The sequence below is a fragment of the Taudactylus pleione genome, unplaced genomic scaffold, assembly GCF_031769625.1.
Source record: "Taudactylus pleione unplaced genomic scaffold, aTauple2 ptg001032l, whole genome shotgun sequence".
Taxonomy (NCBI): domain Eukaryota; kingdom Metazoa; phylum Chordata; class Amphibia; order Anura; family Myobatrachidae; genus Taudactylus; species Taudactylus pleione.
In genome coordinates, this window is record NW_028285433.1 from 13111399 (window position 1) to 13133995 (window position 22597).

The following is a 22597-nucleotide window of genomic DNA, read 5'->3' on the forward strand; positions in this document are numbered from 1 at the left end:
CATTCACTGGATCCCCCCCTTCTTCTCTTCCTGCATTCGCTGGATCCCCCTTACTTTCTTCCTGCATTCACTGGTCCACCCCCCTCTTCCTTCCTGTCGTCACTGGTTACCTTCTGCCTTCCTCCTCCCACTATTCAGGTGGAGGGGAGAGGGATTAATTTTCAAAATGTATGGATATTGGAATTGTCTGTTATGCAAACTGGTTCTTGGAGCTCATTGCAGGAAAAGTTGACAGAACCAGCAACATATTATTATGCACCTTTTGGTGTCGGCGTCCTGCAGCATTTTTATTCTCAGCTACTACCACAGAGATTTTCTAGTGTTAACTTGGCAGAATCAGTGAATCATTCTTATATCTGATGTTTGGGCCCCATGTGTCTGCATATAGATGACGAGAGGATACCTAGCTGTCTCCTAAAACGGGGGGGGGGGGGGGGCAAAGGGGCATTCAAACAGCAGGCAGACTACCCAGGGCCATAACTAGGGGTGTGCGAGCAGTGCACCAGTGCAGATCTCTGTGGGCGGCACCGCTGCTCACCCATGGTCCCTGCATTTGCCTAGCAGGGCGCCCCTCATGTCATGTGGAGGAGTCGTTGCCTGCACCGGGCACCAGTAAATGTAGTTACGGTGCTGAGATTACCTGCCATCTATGATCTTACACTGACAAAAAACAGTTCCTATATACAGTTATCATTTGAGCAATAGTTGAATTGTTATTAATGGAAGATATGTTCTACTCTACAATGCCCTAACATGCCTATAATCTCTATAGGAGACATAATTAAGAACAATCATTTCCTCTTCTGAAAGTGGCATTACATGGGTAACTCACACTTGTCTTTTTCTACAGGCTACATTTATCTATCAGCCGTTACTGCATGATGACAAGTGCACAGTGATTGGTAACATCTTGAACCGAGTGAAAACATCTTGAATAGTGTGAAAACATCTTGAATAGTGTGATAACATCTTGAATAGTGTGAAAACATCTTGAATAGTGTGAAAACATCTTGAACAGAGTGGAACCATCTTGAACAGAGTGGAAACATCTTGAACAGAGTGGAAACATCTTGAATAGTGTGAAAACATCTTGAATAGTGTGAAAACATCTTGAACAGAGTGGAAACATCTTGAACAGAGTGGAAACATCTTGAATAGTGTGAAAACATCTTGAATAGTGTGAAAACATCTTGAACAGAGTGGAAACATCTTGAACAGAGTGGAAACATCTTGAATAGTGTGATAACATCTTGAATAGTGTGAAAACATCTTGAATAGTGTGAAAACATCTTGAACAGAGTGGAAACATCTTAAACAGAGTGGAAACATCTTAAACAGAGTGGAAACATCTTAAACAGAGTGGAAACATCTTGAATAGTGTGAAAACATCTTGAACAGAGTGGAAACATCCTGAATAGTGTGAAAACATTATTTTTATTTATTTGTTTTGATGTGTATTTCTTTTATTTAAGTTACAAACCTATATGGCATCACCGCTTCCTGTTTAAAATCATAAAAAAGGAAATTTATTAAATTATGTCATGTGTTCAAGAGCAGCACTAAGCACCATAGGCTCCATTTAGGGTATCGAGCAAATCCTTGTGATCACTGATTTATAGGCATGGGGGATGGAGGTATGGGGTCTTCTGCCATTCCCGGAAACAGGGTGTGTCCGCCCCATTTTCCAGGAGTGGCCAGCCCGGGAACTGCATAGACGTACGCAGTCTTCGGGGCTTGCATGCCGACCAGGCAGAGTAAGCTGAGGCTTACTCAGCTGGCTGGCCGCACGGTGCCGTTACCATCGCAACCATTGACCACCGATGGTCGCGATGGTGCTCCCAGCCTGCGACCTCTGTCGCAGTGCTGGGATCACAAATGCAGCAGGGTGTGTCATACACCTGTTGCATTTGCATTATAGCAAGGATCGCAATTGCAAAGCTGCCTGCGTGCTGCTTTATTGTAGGCTTTGTAACGGGAGAACATGGCACAGCTAGGTTCTGTTACATAGCTACTTCTACCCAGTATATGCGAAACAAATAGAAAAGCTTAGATTTAAACAGGGATTATGATGAGGGAGATATGGAAATCCACTCTTGCAGTATTGTCAGCCGCACTGATAGCTGACCTGAAGCCAGAACCTTCTAACCAGCGGGCAGAGCGAGAAACAATGAAACAGGTCTGCATTTTCCTCTCCACATCGATAACATGCATGAGAGGAGGAACGTCCCATGAGGAAGCTCCTGCGTGGAGATAAATATGCTCGGTAAAAAATGTTTAGGAACATTTTGGTATACATAGCCGATGGTAATGTTCTACGGGAAAACGCAAGCGCAGCTAACAAATCATCCAGTGAAAGCGAGGAGAATTGTGGCAGCCACTGTGTCATCCCTGTGTTGGAAATGGAGTGATCCATGTCCTCACGAAAAAAAAAACATAACAGGAGATAGCCTTCTTAAAAACAGGAGGGTGTGACAGCAGCGAATCTAGATGATTGTTCCAATCCTTGACTGAAAACTGTCTAATCACTGTTTGAATATTATGTTTGGCCTGCAGAAAAGCCAGGGAATGGCCAGTTAAAGTAGCATACTTCTCCACCGCATCTGCAAATGATAAAATTTGCTTTGTGTCCTTATTAATTAAACAGCCTATACTAGCAATTCCCCCAACTCGCCATAAAGTAAATGGATACCCAGCCAGACCTTCTTGGAAATCAGGATTATCCAGGAATGGAAGAAAAATAGATTTGTGAGAATTCAATCCAACATGGTGCCGAATTATATGCCATAACATTCTGGTATTCCACAAGGGGTTGTCTATTACATTTTGGTGCACCTCTTGGTCATGGAGATGTAGGAAAGCCAGCAAACTCCCATCAGCCAAAAAACCTCTTTCAATGGAAGTATTGGCGTAGATGTCACTGTCGTGAATTCAATCAAATAGGTATCTAAACATGGCTGCCCAATTGTGTTTTCGTATGTCAGGGAAACCTATCCCCCCATTTGCCTTGGTTTGCTGCAGACACACTAAGCTAATTTTTGGTCTCTTACCATGCCATATTTATTTCCTAAACATTGCGTTCAAACTTTGCAAGTCTTTAACTGTAAGAAACGGGAAGAACTTGAATAAGGTACATAAGTCTCGGAAAATATACCATTTTAACTAGACTAGATCGTCCCAAATAAGACAAACTAATATCTCTCCAACCCTCCAGCTCATCCGAGCTCATCTTTATAATATAAGTGTAATTTAAAGAATAAAGATTACCCAGGCAACGAGGCACACGCACCCCAAGATATGTGAAATAGTTTCTAGTCCACTTCAGTAGGGAATCACTTGTCATTAAGGATTGTGTAGGACGCGACCCCAGACATAGTGCTATCGACTTCTCTCCATTCACCGAGAACCCGGATATCAACTCAAATTGTATCAGTATCTAAAAAATAGGGGCCAAAGAGATAGTCGGGTCATTTAAATACAGCAAAACATCGTCACCAAATGCTGTTAATTTAATTTCTTAGGAACCAACTGATATGCCTTTAAAATCTGTGCATTTGTCTACTATTACGAAACAGGGGATCTGTGGATAAGTTAAACAACATGGGAGAAAGGGGACAACCCTGTCGGGTTCCCCTAAACATTTCTAAAGGAGCACCACGATAGCCATTAATCAGTAAAGTAGTCAGTGGAGACATGTATAGATACCGTACAAGGTTGGTAAACACCGAACCAAAACCCTCGTGTTTGAAGTATAGCAAAAAGTGCGGCCACAGAATGGTGTCGAACCTTTACTCCTACTTTACACACACACGCACGCACACACGAGAAGAAGCAGCGCTCACTTTAGTTAACACATATTTTTCCACATAGTACATACATTTATTTTCATATAGTACATGCATACTTTTTATATAGTAAATGCATTTTTATGAATGTCATAGACAGTGCCTCCCCTCTCTGATTGTATATATATATATATAGCAAGTTCCCATTGACCTGCTTATATATATATATATATATATATACATATATACACATACAGCCAGGTCCATAAATATTGGGACATTGACATAATTTTCATATTTTGGCCCCTATTCACCACCACAATGGCTTTGAAATGAAACAAACAAGATGTGATTTAACTGCAGACTTTCAGATTTAATTTGAGGGTAATTACATCCAAATCAGGTGAACGGTGTAGGAATTACAACGGTTTCTATATGTGCCTCCCACTTTTTAAGGGGCCAAAAGTAATGGGACAAACTAAACAATCCTAAATCTAACTTTCACTTTTTAATACTTTGTTGCAAATCCTTTGCAGGCAATTACAGCCTGAAGTCTGGAACGCATAGACATCACTAGACGCTGGGTTTCATCCCTGATGATGCTCTGCCAGGCCTCTACTGCAAATGTCTTCAGTTCCTGCTTGTTCTTGGGGCATTTTCCCTTCAGTTTTGTCTTCAAGTGAAATGCATGCTCAATCGGATTCAGGTCAGGGGAATGACTTGGCCATTGCATAACATTCCACTTTTTTGCCTTAAAAAACTATTTGGTTGCTTTTGCAGTATGCTTCGGGTCATTGTCCATCTGCACTGTGAAGCGCCGTCCAATGAGTTCTGAAGCATTTGACTGAATATGAGTATATAATATTGCCCGAAACACTTCAGAATTAATTTTGCTGCTTTTGTCAGCAGTCACATCATCAATAAATACAAGGGAACCAGTTCCATTGGCAGCTATATATGCCCACGCCATGACACTACCACCACCATGCTTCACTGATGAGGTGGTATGTTTTGGATCATGAGCAGTTCCTTTCCTTCTCTTCTCTTCCCATCACTCTGGTACAAGTTGATCTTTGTCTCATCTATCCATAGGATGTTGTTCCAGAACTGTAATGGCTTTTTTAGATGTTGTTTGGCAAACTCTAATCTGGTCTTCCTGTTTTTGTGGCTCACCAATGGTTTACATCTTGTGGTGAACCCTTTATATTCACTCTTGTGAAGTCTTCTCTTGATTGTTGACTTTGACACATATACACCTACCTCCTGGAGAGTGTTCTTGATTTGGCCAACTGTTGTGAAGGGGTTTTTCTTCACCAGGGAAATAATTCTTTTGTTATCCACCACAGTTGTTTTCCGTGGTCTTCCGGGTCTTTTGGTGTTGCTGAGCTCTCCGGTGCGTTCTTTCTTTTTAAGAATGTTCCAAACAGTTGATTTGGCCACACCTAATGTTTTTGCTATCTCTCTGATGGGTTTGTTTTGATTTTTCAGCCTAATGATGGCTTGCTTCACTGATAGTGACAGCTCTTTGGATCTCATATTGAGAGTTGACAGCAACTGATTCCAAATGCAAATGTCACACCTAGAATCAACTCCAGACCTTTTACCTGCTTAATAGATAATGAAATAACAAGGGAATAGCCCACACCTGTCCATGAAATAGCTTTTGAGTTGATAGTCCCATTACTTTTGGCCCCTTAAAAAGTGGGAGGCACATATTGAAACTGTTGTAATTCCTACACTGTTCACCCGATTTGGATGTAATTACCCTCAAATTAAATCTGAAAGTCTGCAGTTAAAGCACATCTTGTTTGTTTTATTTCAAAGCCATTGTGGTGGTGAATAGAGGCCAAAATATGAAAATTCTGTCAATGTCCCAATATTTATGGACCTGACTGTATATATATATATATATACACACAGACACACACACACAAACATAATCAGTGGCCCACTGATATATAATCAACAAGACACTGGCTGATGGGTGCAATAATAAATATAAGGAATGCTACAATCCGAGGGGGGGCACTACCACTGACTTTCCTCCCCCTCACTGACCACCCTTATAAATTTATATAGTTAGTACATACTGTATTAGCCAAGTGCAGGCGAGCCAGTGAGCCAGAACACACTTCTTTTTTTTTTTCTCCGGTGAGGTGCAGCGCGTCCCAGGTGGCTCCTCGCTCCACACTCCGATCTGACTCTCCGCCCGGCTGACGTCACACGCACGACTCTGGTTAGGGTCGCACATTGAGGAAGCCTACGCGTGGCTCAGGCTATCACTAGCAGCTGCGAGCAGAAGATGGCCGGGCTGTAGGTGCCACGTGGAGCCAGAGTCAGACTGCGCTCCGCCCGCTATACTTTTCGATGCCTGGAGCTTGTGCTCCACCGGAGCTGCCCTCCCTACGCCCCTGATCCCACCACATATAACTGATAATCCCAGAGAGCTATGACCCCCCCCCCCCCAGATACAGCTGAGCTATCACTACACATCCTGTACTTTGAGGTTCGTGCAGTACGCCCTCCCGTTTATAGTAACCATTGCTTTTCCACTAGCAGTCATTTCTTTGATAGTTGCTTAGTTATGTCCTAATCTAGCACTGTCACTGGGTCTTTAAACATCACTGACCCCGTTTTTTGCTGCATCTTCATTTAGACCAGTTAGCACCTTTGCTCCAATCTCAAAAATTGGGAGCTAGGACCGAAAGAAAAAATAATTTATTTGCTTTGTGTCTGTGTGATGTTCTTTTGCAGCAGAACTATGGGCCTGATTCAGAGCCGCTCGTAAGCGGCCGCTCGTTCGCTCCGAGCGATGTTTGCCCAACTGCGCATGCGTACGGATCGTTATACGCATGCGCGAACCAGTCAGTGCGGTCGAAATTCATGTGCTCGCAAAATAGCGAATGCCTGATAATTTGAGTGACAGAAAGAGGCATTTGTGGGTGGTAACAGGGGTAGGTGCTTGAAAACGGGGAGTGGAGAGCCGAACGCAGGCGTGCTTAAAGGTCAAAACGGGCGTTTTATGGGTGTGCATAATTAAAACAGCAGCGTCATTGACCACGTCACTGGGTTATTTTAGAGACAGAACTGCTCGCAAAATTGTGGTAGCAAAAACCAGCCACAAGAATAGCGAGAAGTTCATACGCTGGTCGATGTACTCGATTAATCTAATAAATAGCGGACATGACGTAGGATGCGAGCGGCCAGGGGGCGTAGTTTTCCAAAAAACGACCGCAAGTTTTGTTCGCTCGTTCAGACCTAGAGGCGTGAACAGACCGCAAAGAGCGAACGGTTCATTTGAATAGTCACCCCTATTTTCTGGACGAGTGAGCGCTAATTGCGTCCGGCTCTGAATCAGGCTCCATGTCCTCTAAGGGTACCTCTACAAAGACTTCCCGGGAGACAAATGCTCTTGTGCTACATGCTGCAAAGCCTGTAAGGAAAAATTTTCATGCTTGGCTCAGGATCACACTGACAATGATGAGTCCCTCTCAGAGGTGAACCCCCCCACATGAATCTATGTGGGCAGCCTCCCTGTCGCTCGCCATGCGGGAATTAGCATCTCAGCTGGCAGCCTCCTGGTGCCCTGTGCTCATTGGTGGCTTCCAGGGGACAGCAATAGACCTCAGCCTACTTCCAGGGATCAACAGCCGGCCCTCTCAGCCTGCTTGGTTTCAAGGTTTGTCCCAGTTGGTCCAAGGCTTGGTTCAGGCCTCCAGCTCCCTACATCATAAGCTGGATCCTGCGACTAAATTAAAAAAAAAAACCCGATCAGGTTCTACGCCTTTTCACTTAGGCTATGACTCCCAGTCTGATGACTCCTCGGAGGAAGGTGAGTTGTCCCAGACGTCAGATGTCGAATCCTCCTTGGCTCAGGACGAGCATCTGAGTCTTTCTTATCAAGGATACGGATGCCTCTCCAGCATTGGAGGTGCCCCTCTTCAAACATAAGAAGAACTAACAGGTGGTTTTCCCTCCATCTGCTCTGCTGGAGAATATTCTGACAGAAGCCTGGTCACATCCTCATGCAAAATCTTGGTGTCCAAATGGATCTCATCTTTCTGACCTTTTCCTCCAGGGGATCTGAAATGATGGAAATCCTACCCTCCAGTAGATGCACACATTGCAAGGTTAGTGAAGTTCACTGCACTCAGGGGTGCAGAGAGGGGGGATGCGGGTACTAATTGCCAGGGCTTGCCGGAAGGGCCTGATTGGGGTCTGGGTCTGGCACCCCCTCCCTCCCTTTTACCTCACAGCGTGTGTGCTGGGCTGCAGTGGGAGACTGCTCACTTTTTACCATTTATATGAATTTAAGGGGGCGTGGCCACCTTCTGTGATAAGGCCATGCCCCCAGGCTCGGCACAGCTTGCAGTGCCCCTGATTGCACTGCCCAGTCCCACTCAAGGACTCCACAAACAGAAAGCTGGAAAATTTTCTTAAGTCCATTTTTGCCATTGCGGGGGGCAATTTTGCATCCAGCTCTTGCTTCGGGCTGGGTGGCCAAAGCCTTGGGCTACAGGGCAGATTCCCTAGAAGATGGACTCCATTCAGGAGTTTGTTGTTCAGACCTCCTTTCCATTGTGGATGACATCAGGGAGGCTGGAACTTATCTGGGTGAGGCCACCATTGATTTGGGCATTCTATCCTCCAAAGTCTCTGCTTCCTTAGTGGCAGCTAGTCAAGTCTTATGGCTTCACACTTGGCGACCAGACAAGACTCCAATAAGGGCTGGAAGCCCTTCCCTTTTCTGGGAAGGTTCTCTTTGCTGACTTGGAGAAAATAATCGCCACTGTAGTGGCTTCTAAGACAGCTTTCCTTCCCTTGGAAACTCCAAAGGCCAAAGGTTTTTCATTTCGAACAAGGGCATAAGAGGACGGGCTCCCATGGTGAGTGGCCATCTTCGCTTCCCCAACGTATGGTTGGAAACTGCATCTGACACCTGGGTCGGTGACATTATTTCCCAAGGGTATTCCTTAACATTACAGGAATGCCCTCTGGTTCAGTTTTTCCACTGGGTTCCCAGTCGATGTCTGCAAAGCAGCAGGCCTCTAAACTTCCGTAAGGGCCTTTTGGCCTTCAAGGTGCTAGTTCCAGCTCTTCCTATCCAAAGTGGGACATGTTTTTACTCCAAATCTATTCCTCATTCAAAAACCAGACTGCTCCTTCTGCCCCATCCTCAACCTGATGACACGCCTGTTTTTCAGGGTCCCCAGGTTCAGGATGGAGTTGCTCCATTCCATCAATCAAGCATGGAGCCAGGTGATTACATGTCCTCCCTGGACATACAGAATGCCTACATATATGTAGATAAGTAAAAGTAACTGACCATTATGGCGCTGGCACAATGCATCCCATGCATAAATATTTATAGAAAATTATTTATTATAACATACTGTAGGTGGCATAAAATGTATATATCACGGAATATAAAACAATGATATAGATATAACAAGCAAATAATCACTTAAAATGGGGGGCATCCAAATGAGCACTTCTAAAATTAATAATACAAAGTGAAAATAAAATCAACTTAAAAAGTGTCTTTAGAAAAACATACAACCATAACTCTTATAGAGCATCCAAAATTAGCACTTCCAAAGTTCAAGGAAAGTGCAACAATCGAAATGTAAACAAAAGTGGAGATGGAAAAAAAAAATTAAAGGCATCTCTGTATTACCCTACATCGACCCCAAAGTCAGCTCCAGTCAGGGAGGCAATCTTCTCCAACAGGTCCTGGCACAGTTCAGCTGACTATTAGGCTCTTTTTCAAGGCATGTGACTGTGCTGTGTGGTTCCACTCTTGTATTCTGTATGAAGTTCCGCCAGCGTCTGGCCGGAAGTACGTCATCCTCCACTTCCGGTGCACGCAATCTTGACACAGCCGGAAGTGTGTGTGTGTGTCGCACATGTAGTTCTGGTTTGCATATGGGGCTGTGACCAGAAGTGATGTAATGCAGGCCATGTCACATGATGTGGATGGTGTGAAAAGCTACCATCTTTTAAGCGGGAAGCATGCGTTTTGATGTGTTTGCCCATTTTCTTTTCTAATATCCACAATACCCATAGGAATGTAAAATGAGATATATTAGAAAAGTTATTCATAATTAGTGTAAAATGCAAAGAGGGGAAAAAGTTATTACATCATGGGAAGAATCAATTCTGTAGTGTATAAAAAACTCTAAAAAAATGTTTAGATGCATAAGAACATTAAAAAGAGAAATTCTTTATAAAAAGGAGAATTTTATAAAAACCATTTAAGTTCAAAGTCTTTGTTAAGGCCAGTTAGTTTTAGAGTTTTAACTGAAATATCCATTGCATTTTCTTTTAGTGTCTCCGTTTCTATTTTTCCAACAGTTTTTGATGCTTTCAATGGCCATAAATTGTGGAATTTCTTAAAATGTTCTGACGAGGAATGAGTACCCAAGCCTTTTTTTTATATTTCTTAGATGTTCTTGCATCCTTGTTTTTAGGGCTCTTGTAGTCCTACCGCTATATATGTCTGCATGAACATTCTATTAAATAGACAACATCGAGAGTATGACAACTTATGAAGTCATTATGTAGCATTCTTTTCCCTTTATTTCAAATTTTGTTAGTTTGGTATTGGTGCTTTGAACAGTTTTACACATAGTGCATGAACCAAAACGATGGAATCCCTTGGTTTTTACTCTGGCTGGTGCATTGGTATCCAGGGTACTTCTCACTATTTTTTTTTTGTTCCAGGTTATCCGATTTCTTATAGATAAAATTTGGTTGTGCAGGTAAAATTGAGGAAAGAATGGGGTCCTTATGCAAGATACGCCAATGTTTTTTAAAACATTTCTCCAGAAGATAATGATGGAAGCCGTATTGAGTGATAAAAGATAAATCTTTCTTCTCAGGGTTCCTCTTGGTTTTGAGTAGAGGTTAAGAGTTTCTTGCTTGACTCTCTTTTTCATTATAGCCCCTTGCAATAAAATTACAACTCATGGTATCCATTTGCTCCTGGCATATGGTTTCTTCTGTACAGTTCCGTTTGACACGCATAACTAGGCTTATCAGGATTCCTTCATGCCATCTATTTAAGTGTTTGCTATCTTTGTTTATATACAGTCAGGTGCATAAATATTGGGACATTGACAGAATTTTCATATTTTGGCCTCTATTCACCACCACAATGGCTTTGAAATGAAACAAACAAGATGTGCTTTAACTGCAGACTTTCAGATTTAATTTGAGGGTAATTACATCCAAATCAGGTGAACAGTGTAGGAATTACAATGGTTTCTATACGTGCCTCCCACTTTTTAAAGGGCCAAAAGTAATGGGACTATCAACTCAAAAGCTATTTCATGGACAGGTGTGGGCTATTCCCTCGTTATTTCATTATCAATTAAGCAGGTAAAAGGTCTGGAGTTGATTCTAGGTGTGACATTTGCATTTGGAATCAGTTGCTGTCGACTCTCAATATGAGATCCAAAGAGCTGTCACTATCAGTGAAGCAAGCCATCATTAGGCTGAAAAATCAAAACAAACCCATCAGAGAGATAGCAAAAACATTAGGTGTGGCCAAATCAACTGTTTGGAACATTCTTAAAAAGAAAGAACGCATCGGAGAGCTCAGGTACACCAAAAGACCCGGAAGACCACGGAAAACAACTGTGGTGGATGACAGAAGAATTATTTCCCTGGTGAAGAAAACCCCCTTCACAACAGTTGGCCAAATCAAGAACACTCTCCAGGAGGTAGGTGTATATGTGTCAAAGTCAACAATCAAGAGAAGACTTCACAAGAGTGAATATAGAGGGTTCACCACAAGATGTAAACCATTGGTGAGCCTCAAAAACAGGAAGACCAGATTAGAGTTTGCCAAACAACATCTAAAAAAGCCATTACAGTTCTGGAACAACATCCTATGGACAGATGAGACAAAGATCAACTTGTACCAGAGTGATGGGAAGAGAAGAGTATGGAGAAGGAAAGGAACTGCTCATGATCCAAAACATACCACCTCATCAGTGAAGCATGGTAGTGGTAGTGTCATGGCGTGGGCATGTATGGCTGCCAATGGAACTGGTTCCCTTGCATTTATTGATAATGTGACTGCTGACAAAAGCAGCAGAATGAATTCTGAAGTGTTTCGGTCAATATTATATGCTCATATTCAGTCAAATGCTTCAGAACTCATTGGACGGCGCTTCACAGTGCAGATGGACAATGACCCGAAGCATACTGCAAAAGCAACCAAACAGTTTTTTACGGCAAAAAAGTGGAATGTTATGCAATGGCCAAGTCAATCCCCTGACCTGAATCCAATTGAGCATGTATTTCACTTGATGAAGACAAAACTGAAGGGAAAATGCCCCAAGAACAAGCAGGAACTGAAGACATTTGCAGTAGAGGCCTGGCAGAGCATCACCAGGGATGAAACCCAGCATCTGGTGATGTCTATGCGTTCCAGACTTCAGGCTGTAATTGCCTGCAAAGGATTTGCAACAAAGTATTAAAAAGTGAAAGTTAGATTTAGGATTGTTTAGTTTTGTCCCATTACTTTTGGCCCCTTAAAAAGTGGGAGGCACATATAGAAACCGTTGTAATTCCTACACCGTTCACCTGATTTGATGTAATTACCCTCAAATTAAATCTGAAATTCTGCAGTTAAATCACATCTTGTTTGTTTAATTTCAAAGCCATTGTGGTGGTGAATAGAGGCCAAAATATGAAAATTCTGTCAATGTCCCAATATTTATGCACCTGACTGTAACTGTTGATATATGTAAGTTTGCGATAACATTTGGTGTTTATATTGCCATTTTTTATATAACTGGTGAGATCTAAGAAATTGGCTTATATTAAGTTATTTTGATATTGAGGCTGTTGTGGTTCAAGTAATTTCAGAATGATCCAAATCCTCCAGATTGCCTTTCCAGAAGAATAAAATGTCATCAATATATCTATGCCAGGACACCTGGTTTGTACCCCAAGAATGACTATGCCATACATGGTCCTCCTCCCACTTGGCGAGAAAGAGGTTGGCATAGCTTGGGGTGGGCCTGGTGTCCAGGGCATTGCCAATACATTGTAAATAATAGTCATTATTAAAAAAGAAATTGTTGAACAAGATACATTTAATACTCTCCTGAATGAAGGATATTTTCTTCTCACTTAATTCAGTTTTTTGGAGATACCATTTGGTGGCTTCTAGTCCACTTGTGTGTTCAATAATGGTGTAAAGGGATGCCACATCTGCAGACACCATGTACATATTCTCTTCCCATTGTATAAAAGTGAGTTTTCCCAAGGTGTCCGTGGTGTCTCTGAGATAGGACTTGTTCTTTACAACTATTGGCTGTAGATGGCAGTCTATAAAGGAAGATACATTGCTGGTGTTATTATTAGTGCCTGATATTATTGGCCGACTCGGTGGGTTCTTTTCATCCTTATGGACCTTTGGTAAAAGGTATATGGTTGCTGTAGTGGGATTATCAATTTCCAGAAATGTGGGTCTTTGTTTGATGATGATTTCTTCTTTTTCAGCTTCTTCCAATAATTTGGTGAAGTTTTGTAAAGTTTTATTGGTGGGATCCGGTCTCCATTTTTTTTATGTGTTTCAGTTTGTAGTTGGTTTTTCAATTTCTTGTATATACCAAGTTCTGTCCATTATGACTATACTGCCACCCTTGTCCGGTGGTTTGATAACTATTTCTTTATCTCTTTGGAGATTCTTGATGGCATCTCTTTCCTTTCTTGTTAGATTCCATTTGCATATGTATTTCTTTCCTTCGATTTCTTCAATGTAAATCTAAAACCAGCTTATTAAAACTTTCTAAAAATGGGCCCTTCATGTGGATGGATAAAAACATAATTTTTCTTAAAAATACTCGGTTCCTGGTTTTCTATTAATTCTTGTGTGGCGCAAAAATATTTCTAGCATCAATTTTCTGACATATTTCAATGTATGATTAGATTGCATCTATCTTCCTTGTTGGGGTGAATTTTAGGCCTTTTGAAGAACTTATTTTTCTTTTTATTAGTTTCCTTGAACTTAACTTAAATATCCTACACTGTTGTCCTAAAATTGTATTTGCTGCCTTTTTGGGGACATTCTATTTCTTCTTCTTTTGTTTCTTTTTCTCCCCTCTTTTCCCTGTTTTGTTCTTACTTTTAGTGGTTAAAATGGTCTGTTTCTCCAATACCTCCTTCCTTTTCCTAAAAAATTAGCATTCGGTGTATAGGATTCTTCTAATCTTTGGTACCTGTTATAGGTATTCATATTGTAGTTGAAGTGATTTCTTATTGGTTGTCTGAAGTGTGTCTTGGTGTTCACCAATTATTGTTGGGACGGAATGGATTTGATGTAATTGCCTCTTCTTCCATGGATAATTCATCTCTGTATTTGTATTCCCTAAAGTGGGGTAATCTCCTTCTTGTGATTTTTGAGGTTTCTTCTGGTTGGTTATCTTTCCTCACCTCCTTTTTACCCTTCTTAGATTTTTTTCTCTCTATCAGATTTTAAGAAGTTGAAGACCCGTTGGAACTTCCTCCATTTTTTGTTTATCAATTTTCTAGTGGTTTTTTTTTCTATTTCTTTTTGGGCTGCTGTGCATTCCTCTACATCAGGGGTGTCAAACTCGGGCCCTCCAGCGGCTCTGGGACTACATATCCCAGCATGCCATGCCACAGTTGTAGAATGCCCTAATAGTAAAACTGTGGCAGTGCATGCTGGGATGTGTAGTTCCACTGCAGCTGGAGGGCCCGAGTTTGACACCACTGCTCTACATCTTCAAATGGCTGTATTAATGCGTTTAGTATGTCAATTCTTTCATTAATAATTTTTAAATCCTTTCTTTTCTCTTTACTGATCAAATCAATTAAGGAGAAAGAACAATGGTTCAAAATTAAGGACCATTCTTTTATAAACACTTCCGATGATTCTCCAAATGAAGGTTGTTTTTTTATTTGTAATCCTTTCGGGAATGACATGTTCTGCTTGGTACTTCTCAAGGGCAGCAATTTTTGTTCTCTTTGATGAGACAGTTGCTCATAGGGGACATGGCTGTCTGAACATTGTCATCCGTGACATCACAATCATTGAATTCAAAATAAAAAGCACTTTTAAGTATATTTTCTAATTTAGAGAAGTGGGAGTATATAGTTGCAGCTCGGGGTTCAAACACGTGGGGGTAGAGGTACAGAATAAGAATGAAATAGTGTGGCTGAACCCTAAGCGCAGAATGTGTTGCAGCCTAGGAAGTCAGAAAGGCAGTCCCCCTGTGTCACTGCTGGTGGTGAATTGTAGATAAGTGAAAGTAACTGACCCTTATGGCACTGACACAATGCACCCCATGCATAAATATTTATAGAAAATTATCTATTATAACATACTGTAGGTGGCATAAAATGTATATATCATAGAATATAAAACAATGACATAGATATAACAAGCAAATAACCACTTAAAATGGGGAGCATCCAAATGAGCACTTCTAAAATTAATAACACAAAGTGCAAAAAATAAAATCAGCTTAAAAAGTGTCTTTAGAAAATGTTGAAGCAGACTTGAAAACATACATGCATAACTCTTATAGACCGCCTATCCAGGATGATCATCAGCAGTTTCTGCGATTTGCAATACAGAAGGACCACTTCCAGTTTGGGCCTTTCATTTTGGACTGTCTACGGGACCTCAGGTGTTCATGAAAGTCATGGCTGTTGTGGCAGCTGACCTTTGTGGCCACAGAATCAGATTTCTGCTGTACCTAGAAAACCTTCTCATACTAGCTCAGTCTCCAGAAACCCTTCGTGAACACATGCAGCTCATCATGGATGGTTTGCAGTCACATGGATGGCTGATCAATTGGAGCAAGTCCAGCCTGACTGTCTCATGAAATGCTCCATCTGGGTGCTCTCCTGAATACCAGAGCGCAGAGGGTTTTCCTTCCTCGGGACAAGCTTGCGTCTCTTCAGTCCCTCATCAAATTATTTCTACACCAGTGCAGAGTATCTATTCACTTCTGCATACAAGTTTTGAGAAAGATGGTCTCCACCTTCGATATGGTGGAATAAGGGCAGATCCATTCCAGGCCACTGCAACTAGAACTTCTACAGTGATGGAACCACTCTCCCCTCCATCTCAATTGCCAAAAGATAGCACTATCCAAAGAGGTCCGCCATTCCCTGGCATGGTGGCTCCACTCATCTCATGGTGAAATAAGTGAATGAAGGCTGTGTTAAACCTGATGGGTCTGTCTGGGATGTTGCCCGTGAGGTTTACAGGGGTTCACCTTCCCTGAATAAACTCTTAGTAAAATAAAAGATGGTACCTCTGGCGCTTCCTTCTCAGACTATATATCAATTGTCAACACAGTCCGAATTGAAGTATAAGGGTTTATTTGACTATATTACAAGATACAAATGAACAATTGGAGTAAAAAGTCACAATAAATTATTAATACTGGTATACAAACATATATGATAAAAGCATACATAAACAAGTACAAACACAACAATTGTGCAATTCCTAAAATCTCTGTAGAAAATGAGAGGGAGAGGTACGCTACTGAGCGTTTTACTGTAGCCCTCCAGTTAAAATCATGCAGTAGGGTATATAAAAAAGCCATTAACCTGCTGTGGTATAAATCCAATGATCTAACCTTACTCTGTTATGCCATTTTGTGGTAGTCCAGTGCTCAGTGGTAAAGGATGTAGGAGTCATTTGCCGGCAAACATGTAGGGTATCAGGCGCAGTGCAGGCGTCCGTGATGCCCCCTTCCTCGCTGTCTACAGTACGCATTTCACCTGTATACCAGGCTTCATCAGGATGGCGAGCGTGTGTTACTCCTGTTCTCTTTATACCAACTGGCATTCTCAAGCCCCCGGCATCAATTCCGTCCGGCTCTGGCGTGGTGACTTCCTCCCGCCCATCTTCGGGTAGTAATTAGTCGAGACCCCCTGTTGTCTACCTTGGTTAGGGTTAGGCACCAGGGAGGGAGGGTAGGGAATGGGAAAATACTTACCATTACTTAGACTCTTGGTGGAGTCTAAGTAGTGGATTCATTTAACTCTGTAGTCCATGATCGGACAGGTCGCATCATCTGTGTCCCTTTCAGCGTGTCTCCTTGGGAACACCGTGATGTCACTTCCGTTCTTGTCCCTCGGTGTCCCTGTGGCCTGGCGTACATCATATCCGGTCTCTCTTGGTGTATAGGAAATCTGTAGTCTGTTCCATATATCGGTGTCTCTTCGGCCCTAGCTTAGTGGTTAAAAAGGGGATGTAGTCGGCATACTGGCGTCTGGCATGCGGATGGTCTAATACCGGCACCTAAATCCCGACGGGTTGGGATCACGGCACCAGTATCTCAACCATCGGCATCCCGAAGGTAAGTATCGGGGTGTTAGGGGGAGGAAAGGGTTAGGTAGCGGGGTTAGGCATTCGGTTGAGGGTTAGGCACCGGGGAGGGAGTGTTAGGATTAAAGTGCGGGAAGGGGGTGGTTAGGTTTAGGCACTGGGGGAGGGGTGTTAGGTCTAGGGTGCGGGGAGGGGAAGGTTAGGCTTGGGCACTAGGGGGGTTAGGGTTAGGCACCGGGGAGGGAGGGTAGGGAATGGGAAAATATTTACCATGCATTCCTATGGGTGTCGGGATTCTGGCTGTCGAGATGCCGCTGTCTGTATTCTGACCAGTGGCATCCCAACAGCCCGGATTTCATACCCAACCTGTTAGAAAGTGCCCGCTACTTCCGCCCTCATAATAGGACGGTAGACAATCTGTTACTATGGTAATCACATAGCAGGTTCAGATTTTATAGGCGTTAAAGACCTAAAACTAAAGTGCACAGTGACCATGTTGACAATTACACCATAAATCAACATATAACCTAAAACTATAAAAAAAAAAATAATATAAAGAAATATATAATAAAATATAAAAAAAACTGTTTGGAATTTAAAAAGGATGATATAATAAAAGTACACTCCACTCATCTTGCCTCAACAAGGGTCATCCGTTCATGATCCAGGATTGGGCTCTTCTAACCACAGGGCCAAAAATATTTCTACTTCTGTCATCCGGACTATGATCTTTGCCATGAAACCTTCCTCAGCAAGGATCTATTATCGTGAACATATTTCGAGTGGTGTTCTTCCCATGGTTGGGATCCACTTATTTTCCACCTTTCCAAGACTTTGTATTTTCTACAGGTCGGCTTGGATCCGAGCCTTTGCCTTGTTTCCCTGAATGTACAGGTGGCAGCCCTCTCAGTCTTGTTGCAACATAAGATGGCTCGCTTTCCGGTGGTTCAAACTTTCTTGCAAGGGGCCCTTCACATTCAACCACCCTTTATGTGACTCCGTGAGACCTGCCTTTAGTGTTGAGAGCGCTTCAACAATCCCACTTTAAACCGTTGAATGCTGTTGATCTGTGAGGGCTGACGTGGAAATTGATTTTCTTACTGGCTATTGTCTCAGTGGGTGCATTATCCCACTGTACACCTTTCCTGGTTTTCCATTCAGACCGTGCTCTACTTTGTACCCACCTGGGCTATCTTTTGAAGGTGGTATCACTTACCTTTAGGCTTAGGTACTGTGGACGGATTATTCTCTCCTCACATATGACGTGGTCCAGGCCCTTCATAATAACATTGACTGTACCAAGTATATTTGGAAATCGGACTCCTTTTTTTGTTCTTTATGCCTTCCACAAGCGTGGATGGCCGGCCGCTAAACAAATTTTGGCATGCTGGTTGCAATCCTGTTTCGGAGGTCTACAGCCAATTCCTTGGACTTCATGCTTGGTTTGTGCTCTGACATGCACTGTCAAGTGTGGGACCTAATATAGTCAGGTGTATGCCTTTCAATATCATGTCCAAACAACTGAATTTACCACAGGTAGACTCCAATTAAGCTGTAGGAACATCTCAAGGATGATCAGTGGAAACAAGATGCACCTGAGCTCAATTTTGAGCTTCCTGACAAAGGCTGTGAATACTTATGTACATGTGATTTCTTAGGGTTTTTTTTTTATTCAATTTGCAAAAATCTCAAAAAAACTTTTTACATGTTGTCATTATGGGGTATTGTGTGTAGAATTTTGAGGACAAAAATGAATTTATTCCATTTTGGAATAAGGCTGTAACATAAAGGGCAAAATTTACTAAGCGGCAGTTTGACGCAGTTTCTATTCTATTCTAAACCCCAGTGGTTTGGTGGCGGTTTCTATTCTAAACCCCGGGGGTTTGGTAGTGGTTTTGCAGCAGTTTCTAAATGACAGCCCTGTTCTATTCTATTCTATTCTAAAATGTGTTTTGACTGTGGTTTGGCGCCAGTTTTGCTATCTGCAGATTTACTAAGGCCAAAACCGCTGCAAAACTGCCATGAAAACACATTTTAGAATAGAATAGAACAGGGCTGTCATTTAGAAACTGCTGCAAACCGCCACCAAACCCCCGGGGTTTAGAATAGAATAGAAACCGCCACCAAACCGCCGGGGTTTAGAATAGAATAGAAACCACCGTCAAACCGCCGCTTATTAAATTTTGCCCAAAATGTGGAAAAAGTGAAGCGCTGTGAATAATTTACGGATGAACTGAATGTCCAGTACACCATTACATTGCAGTAAATGTACTCACATCCTAGATACAGAGGGACACATCTATACAGGGGCTGGCTGTTAGCCACACCCAACTAGGCCTTTTATAGCCTTAATTGAAAGCTGCCATGATAGCACAAGGCAAAATTGTGAAACAATACAGAATAGAAATATGCCCGCACTCGGTTTTACAAATATCATACATGGTACAAGCAGCGTGGCAATATTAATGTATATGTATAAATGTATACAAAACAGAAAAACTTTTGCTATCGGCGCTAATAATAATATACTGCAAATCTATATGTGTGTGCAGCAAATAATACCAAGGAGGTTTTTTGGCATGATTTGATCACAGCATATGAGCCTGCAGCCCAGTGTCAAGGGACCCCTTCATTTTCTGCAGGTCCCATAAAATTATCCGCAGCTCCGCTATACATGAAGGCAGGGACGGAAACTTGAGCACTAGGTAAGTTGATGACTGTGGAGATAAGGACTGAAATTTCAGGAGAGATGGATGCTAGGCCTAGATGTAACTACCCTGATACACCTAGACCTTGCCTTTTCCCGACTTAACTGGACAAAGCTTGGCTAAATGTCCTTTACCGCCACAGTAGAGACAAAGGCCCAAAAAAACATTTCCTACGCTTCTCTTCGACCGGAAGATGAAAGGCTCCTAGTTGCATACGTTCCTCTGGTTCAGGCAAAGCCATCCAAACAGGAGATCGTGCAGCAGGAGATGGTAGATTCTTTTCCACCCTGCGCTTCTGGAGTTGCTGGTCAATGCGAATGGCCAAGTTCATCAAATTGTCCAAGGACTCTGGAGAAGGATATTGGACCAAAAATGGAGTCCACAGTCTGTAGTGCCGTACTACTGGAGGGTAGACCAAAGGCCCAAGTCTGAGGGTCTCCCGGTAGTAGGTAAAATAATGATCCCAACCTGTTGGACCTTTAAGCCAGAGGATCTGGGTCGGAGCATGACATTTACAACTGTAAAAAATCCTTGTGGTCCCCGAGAACCTGTCAGGCAAATTCAGTTTAGGCTTGACCACCACAATGGAGCTGAAACACCTTGAGTCTCCTCAACTCGAAGAGATAGCTCTTGCACTTTTTGGGTCAGAACCTGAATCTGTGCAGCCAGTGTTTGAGCTGGATTCTGAGAAGGCTCCTTAATAGTAAGGGCAAATAATTAAGAAGAGTACCCCTATCATATATATATAATCACATTTTTTGGGCAGGTGATAATGTTAAGGACAGGGATAATCTTATGGGAGGTCCCGCAACAGCCTTCAGGGCTGAAATACTATCTGCAGCCATGAAACCGCTGAATGAACGTGGCCTCCAGTCACCACACACAGCCGGGTCGGGAACAACATGGCAGAGGGAGGCAGGAAATCATGGAGACGAGGACCAACTGGAGAAAGAACTTATGCAGGGATCAGGAACACAGTGGGAGAAGCGTCCACAGCCAGGACAGCAGTGCATGAGCTGTAAATATCACACTAGAGGTTATGCAACACCCCAGACATGCTGCAGGTAGATCAGGAGAAATCCAAGATGGCTGCCACCAGAGATACCAGGAGCTGCCCAGGAACCTTTAGCATTTAACGGAGTCCAATGGAGAGGAGGAGATCCAGCCAGATCCCAAATGCTAACAAGAAATGAGTGTCAGCCTAGCCTGTGGCACCGCAGCAGTGGCGCTTGTCAGCACTGCAAGACTGCTCAGAGGAGGAGAAACGCAAGGGCCCACCAGCAGCTTCAGGAGTGTAGGCAGACAGGACCACCGCTGGACAGGTAATCTGGTTCAGGGGGATGCAGGGTCACTTCACCTGCACAGTAAAGCAGGATGCGGGCAGAGGACTCCTTTAAAACAGGATTTATGTAGGATCCACAGCAGGAGAGCAAGGAACGAACCCACGTCCTACAGCCTGCCATGCCAATCCACGTCCCACCCATCTCTCTTCTTTTGATTATGCCAGAGGTAATGTGTATCAGTTATAATGTATAAAGTGATTAATTTACAGAGTCATCCAATATGTCAGAGATTATGTCCAACAGAATATACTATACCAGCAATAATTTCCAACAATATATATGTCGGTTATGATATGTTGTACCACAGCTATCTAATACCCAATGATCATGCTCAGAAAGATTTTACCTGCCAGTAATAATACCCATTAATGTAATATACCATTGATAATGCCCACCCAGCAAGTTCAAGTATATCCAATATAGCCCAGAAAACCTGAAAGCAATTATTAATGCCCAGAGCCGTAACTAGACCTTTTGGTGCCCTGTGCCAGAAAGAGCATTGGCGCCCCCCTCATTTTTCAAAGGGACATAGGGTCTGATTCAGAGCCGGACGCTATTTGCTGTCGTTCGTTCAGAAAAAAGGGCTGGCTATTCAAATGAACCATTCGCTCTTTGCGGTCTATTCACGCCTCTATGTCTGAACGAGCGAACAAAACTTGCGGTCATAATTTTGAAAAATACGCCCCCTGGCCGCTTGTATCATACGTCATGTCCGCTATTTATTAGATTAATCGAGTACATCGAACAGCGTATGAACTGCTCGCTATTCTTGTGGTTGGTTTTTCCTACCGCTATCTTGCGAGCAGTTCTGACTATAAAACAACCGAGTGACATGGTCAATGACGCTGCTGTATTAATTATGCACACCCTTAAAACGCCCGTTTTGACCTTTAAGCACGCCTGCGTTCTGAATTCCACTCCCCGTTTTCAAGCACCTTCCCCTGTTACCACCCACATACGCCTCCTCCTGTCACTCAAAATAGCAGGCATTCGCTATTTAGCGAACAAACGATTTTCGGCCGCACTGACTGGTTCGCGCATGCGTATTACAATCTGTACGCATGCGCAGATGAGCGAACATCGCTCATAACGAACGAGCGGCCGCTTACGAGCGGCTCTGAACGAGGGCCATAATGCACCCAAAAAAGGCCCATGGCTTCATGGGGAAGGGCCAAGGAAGAGATAGAAGAGGCCAGGAGATGCTGGGGATGAAATAAGAGGAAGCTACAAGCAAGAATGATAATAAACAGAAATTTAACAGCCCAAACAGCGCCCCCTGACCTGTGGTGCCCTGTGCGATGGCACCGGCTACACTACCGTAGCTACGGCCCTGTTAATGCCCACAGCATTAATTATAATAAAGTTTCATAATGTGGGGAATACTAGGAGCAGTGTAGTAATTTGTGTTTGTCACCAGTGAGTTAAAACCGGTGACAG

General features: G+C 42.8%; 1 protein-coding gene across 6 annotated transcripts in view; it reads left to right on the forward strand.

Moving 5' to 3' along the window:
* LOC148454101 (uncharacterized) overlaps nt 1–22597 on the forward strand; it is a 70249-nt gene that overhangs the window by 36567 nt on the left and 11085 nt on the right. For 5 of the 6 annotated variants that reach the window (XR_015874842.1, XR_015874843.1, XR_015874845.1 and 2 more), the window contains one exon: nt 851–1548. The exons of the other annotated variant lie outside the window; for it this stretch is intronic. Coding sequence is in view for 2 of the 5 variants with exons in the window: in XM_088461319.1 (XP_088317445.1) it covers nt 851–882 (32 nt within the window). In the remaining 3 variants the exon portion in view is untranslated. Of the gene's footprint in view, nt 1–850; nt 1549–22597 lie in introns of those variants that run through there. 6 annotated transcript variants of the gene reach the window in all.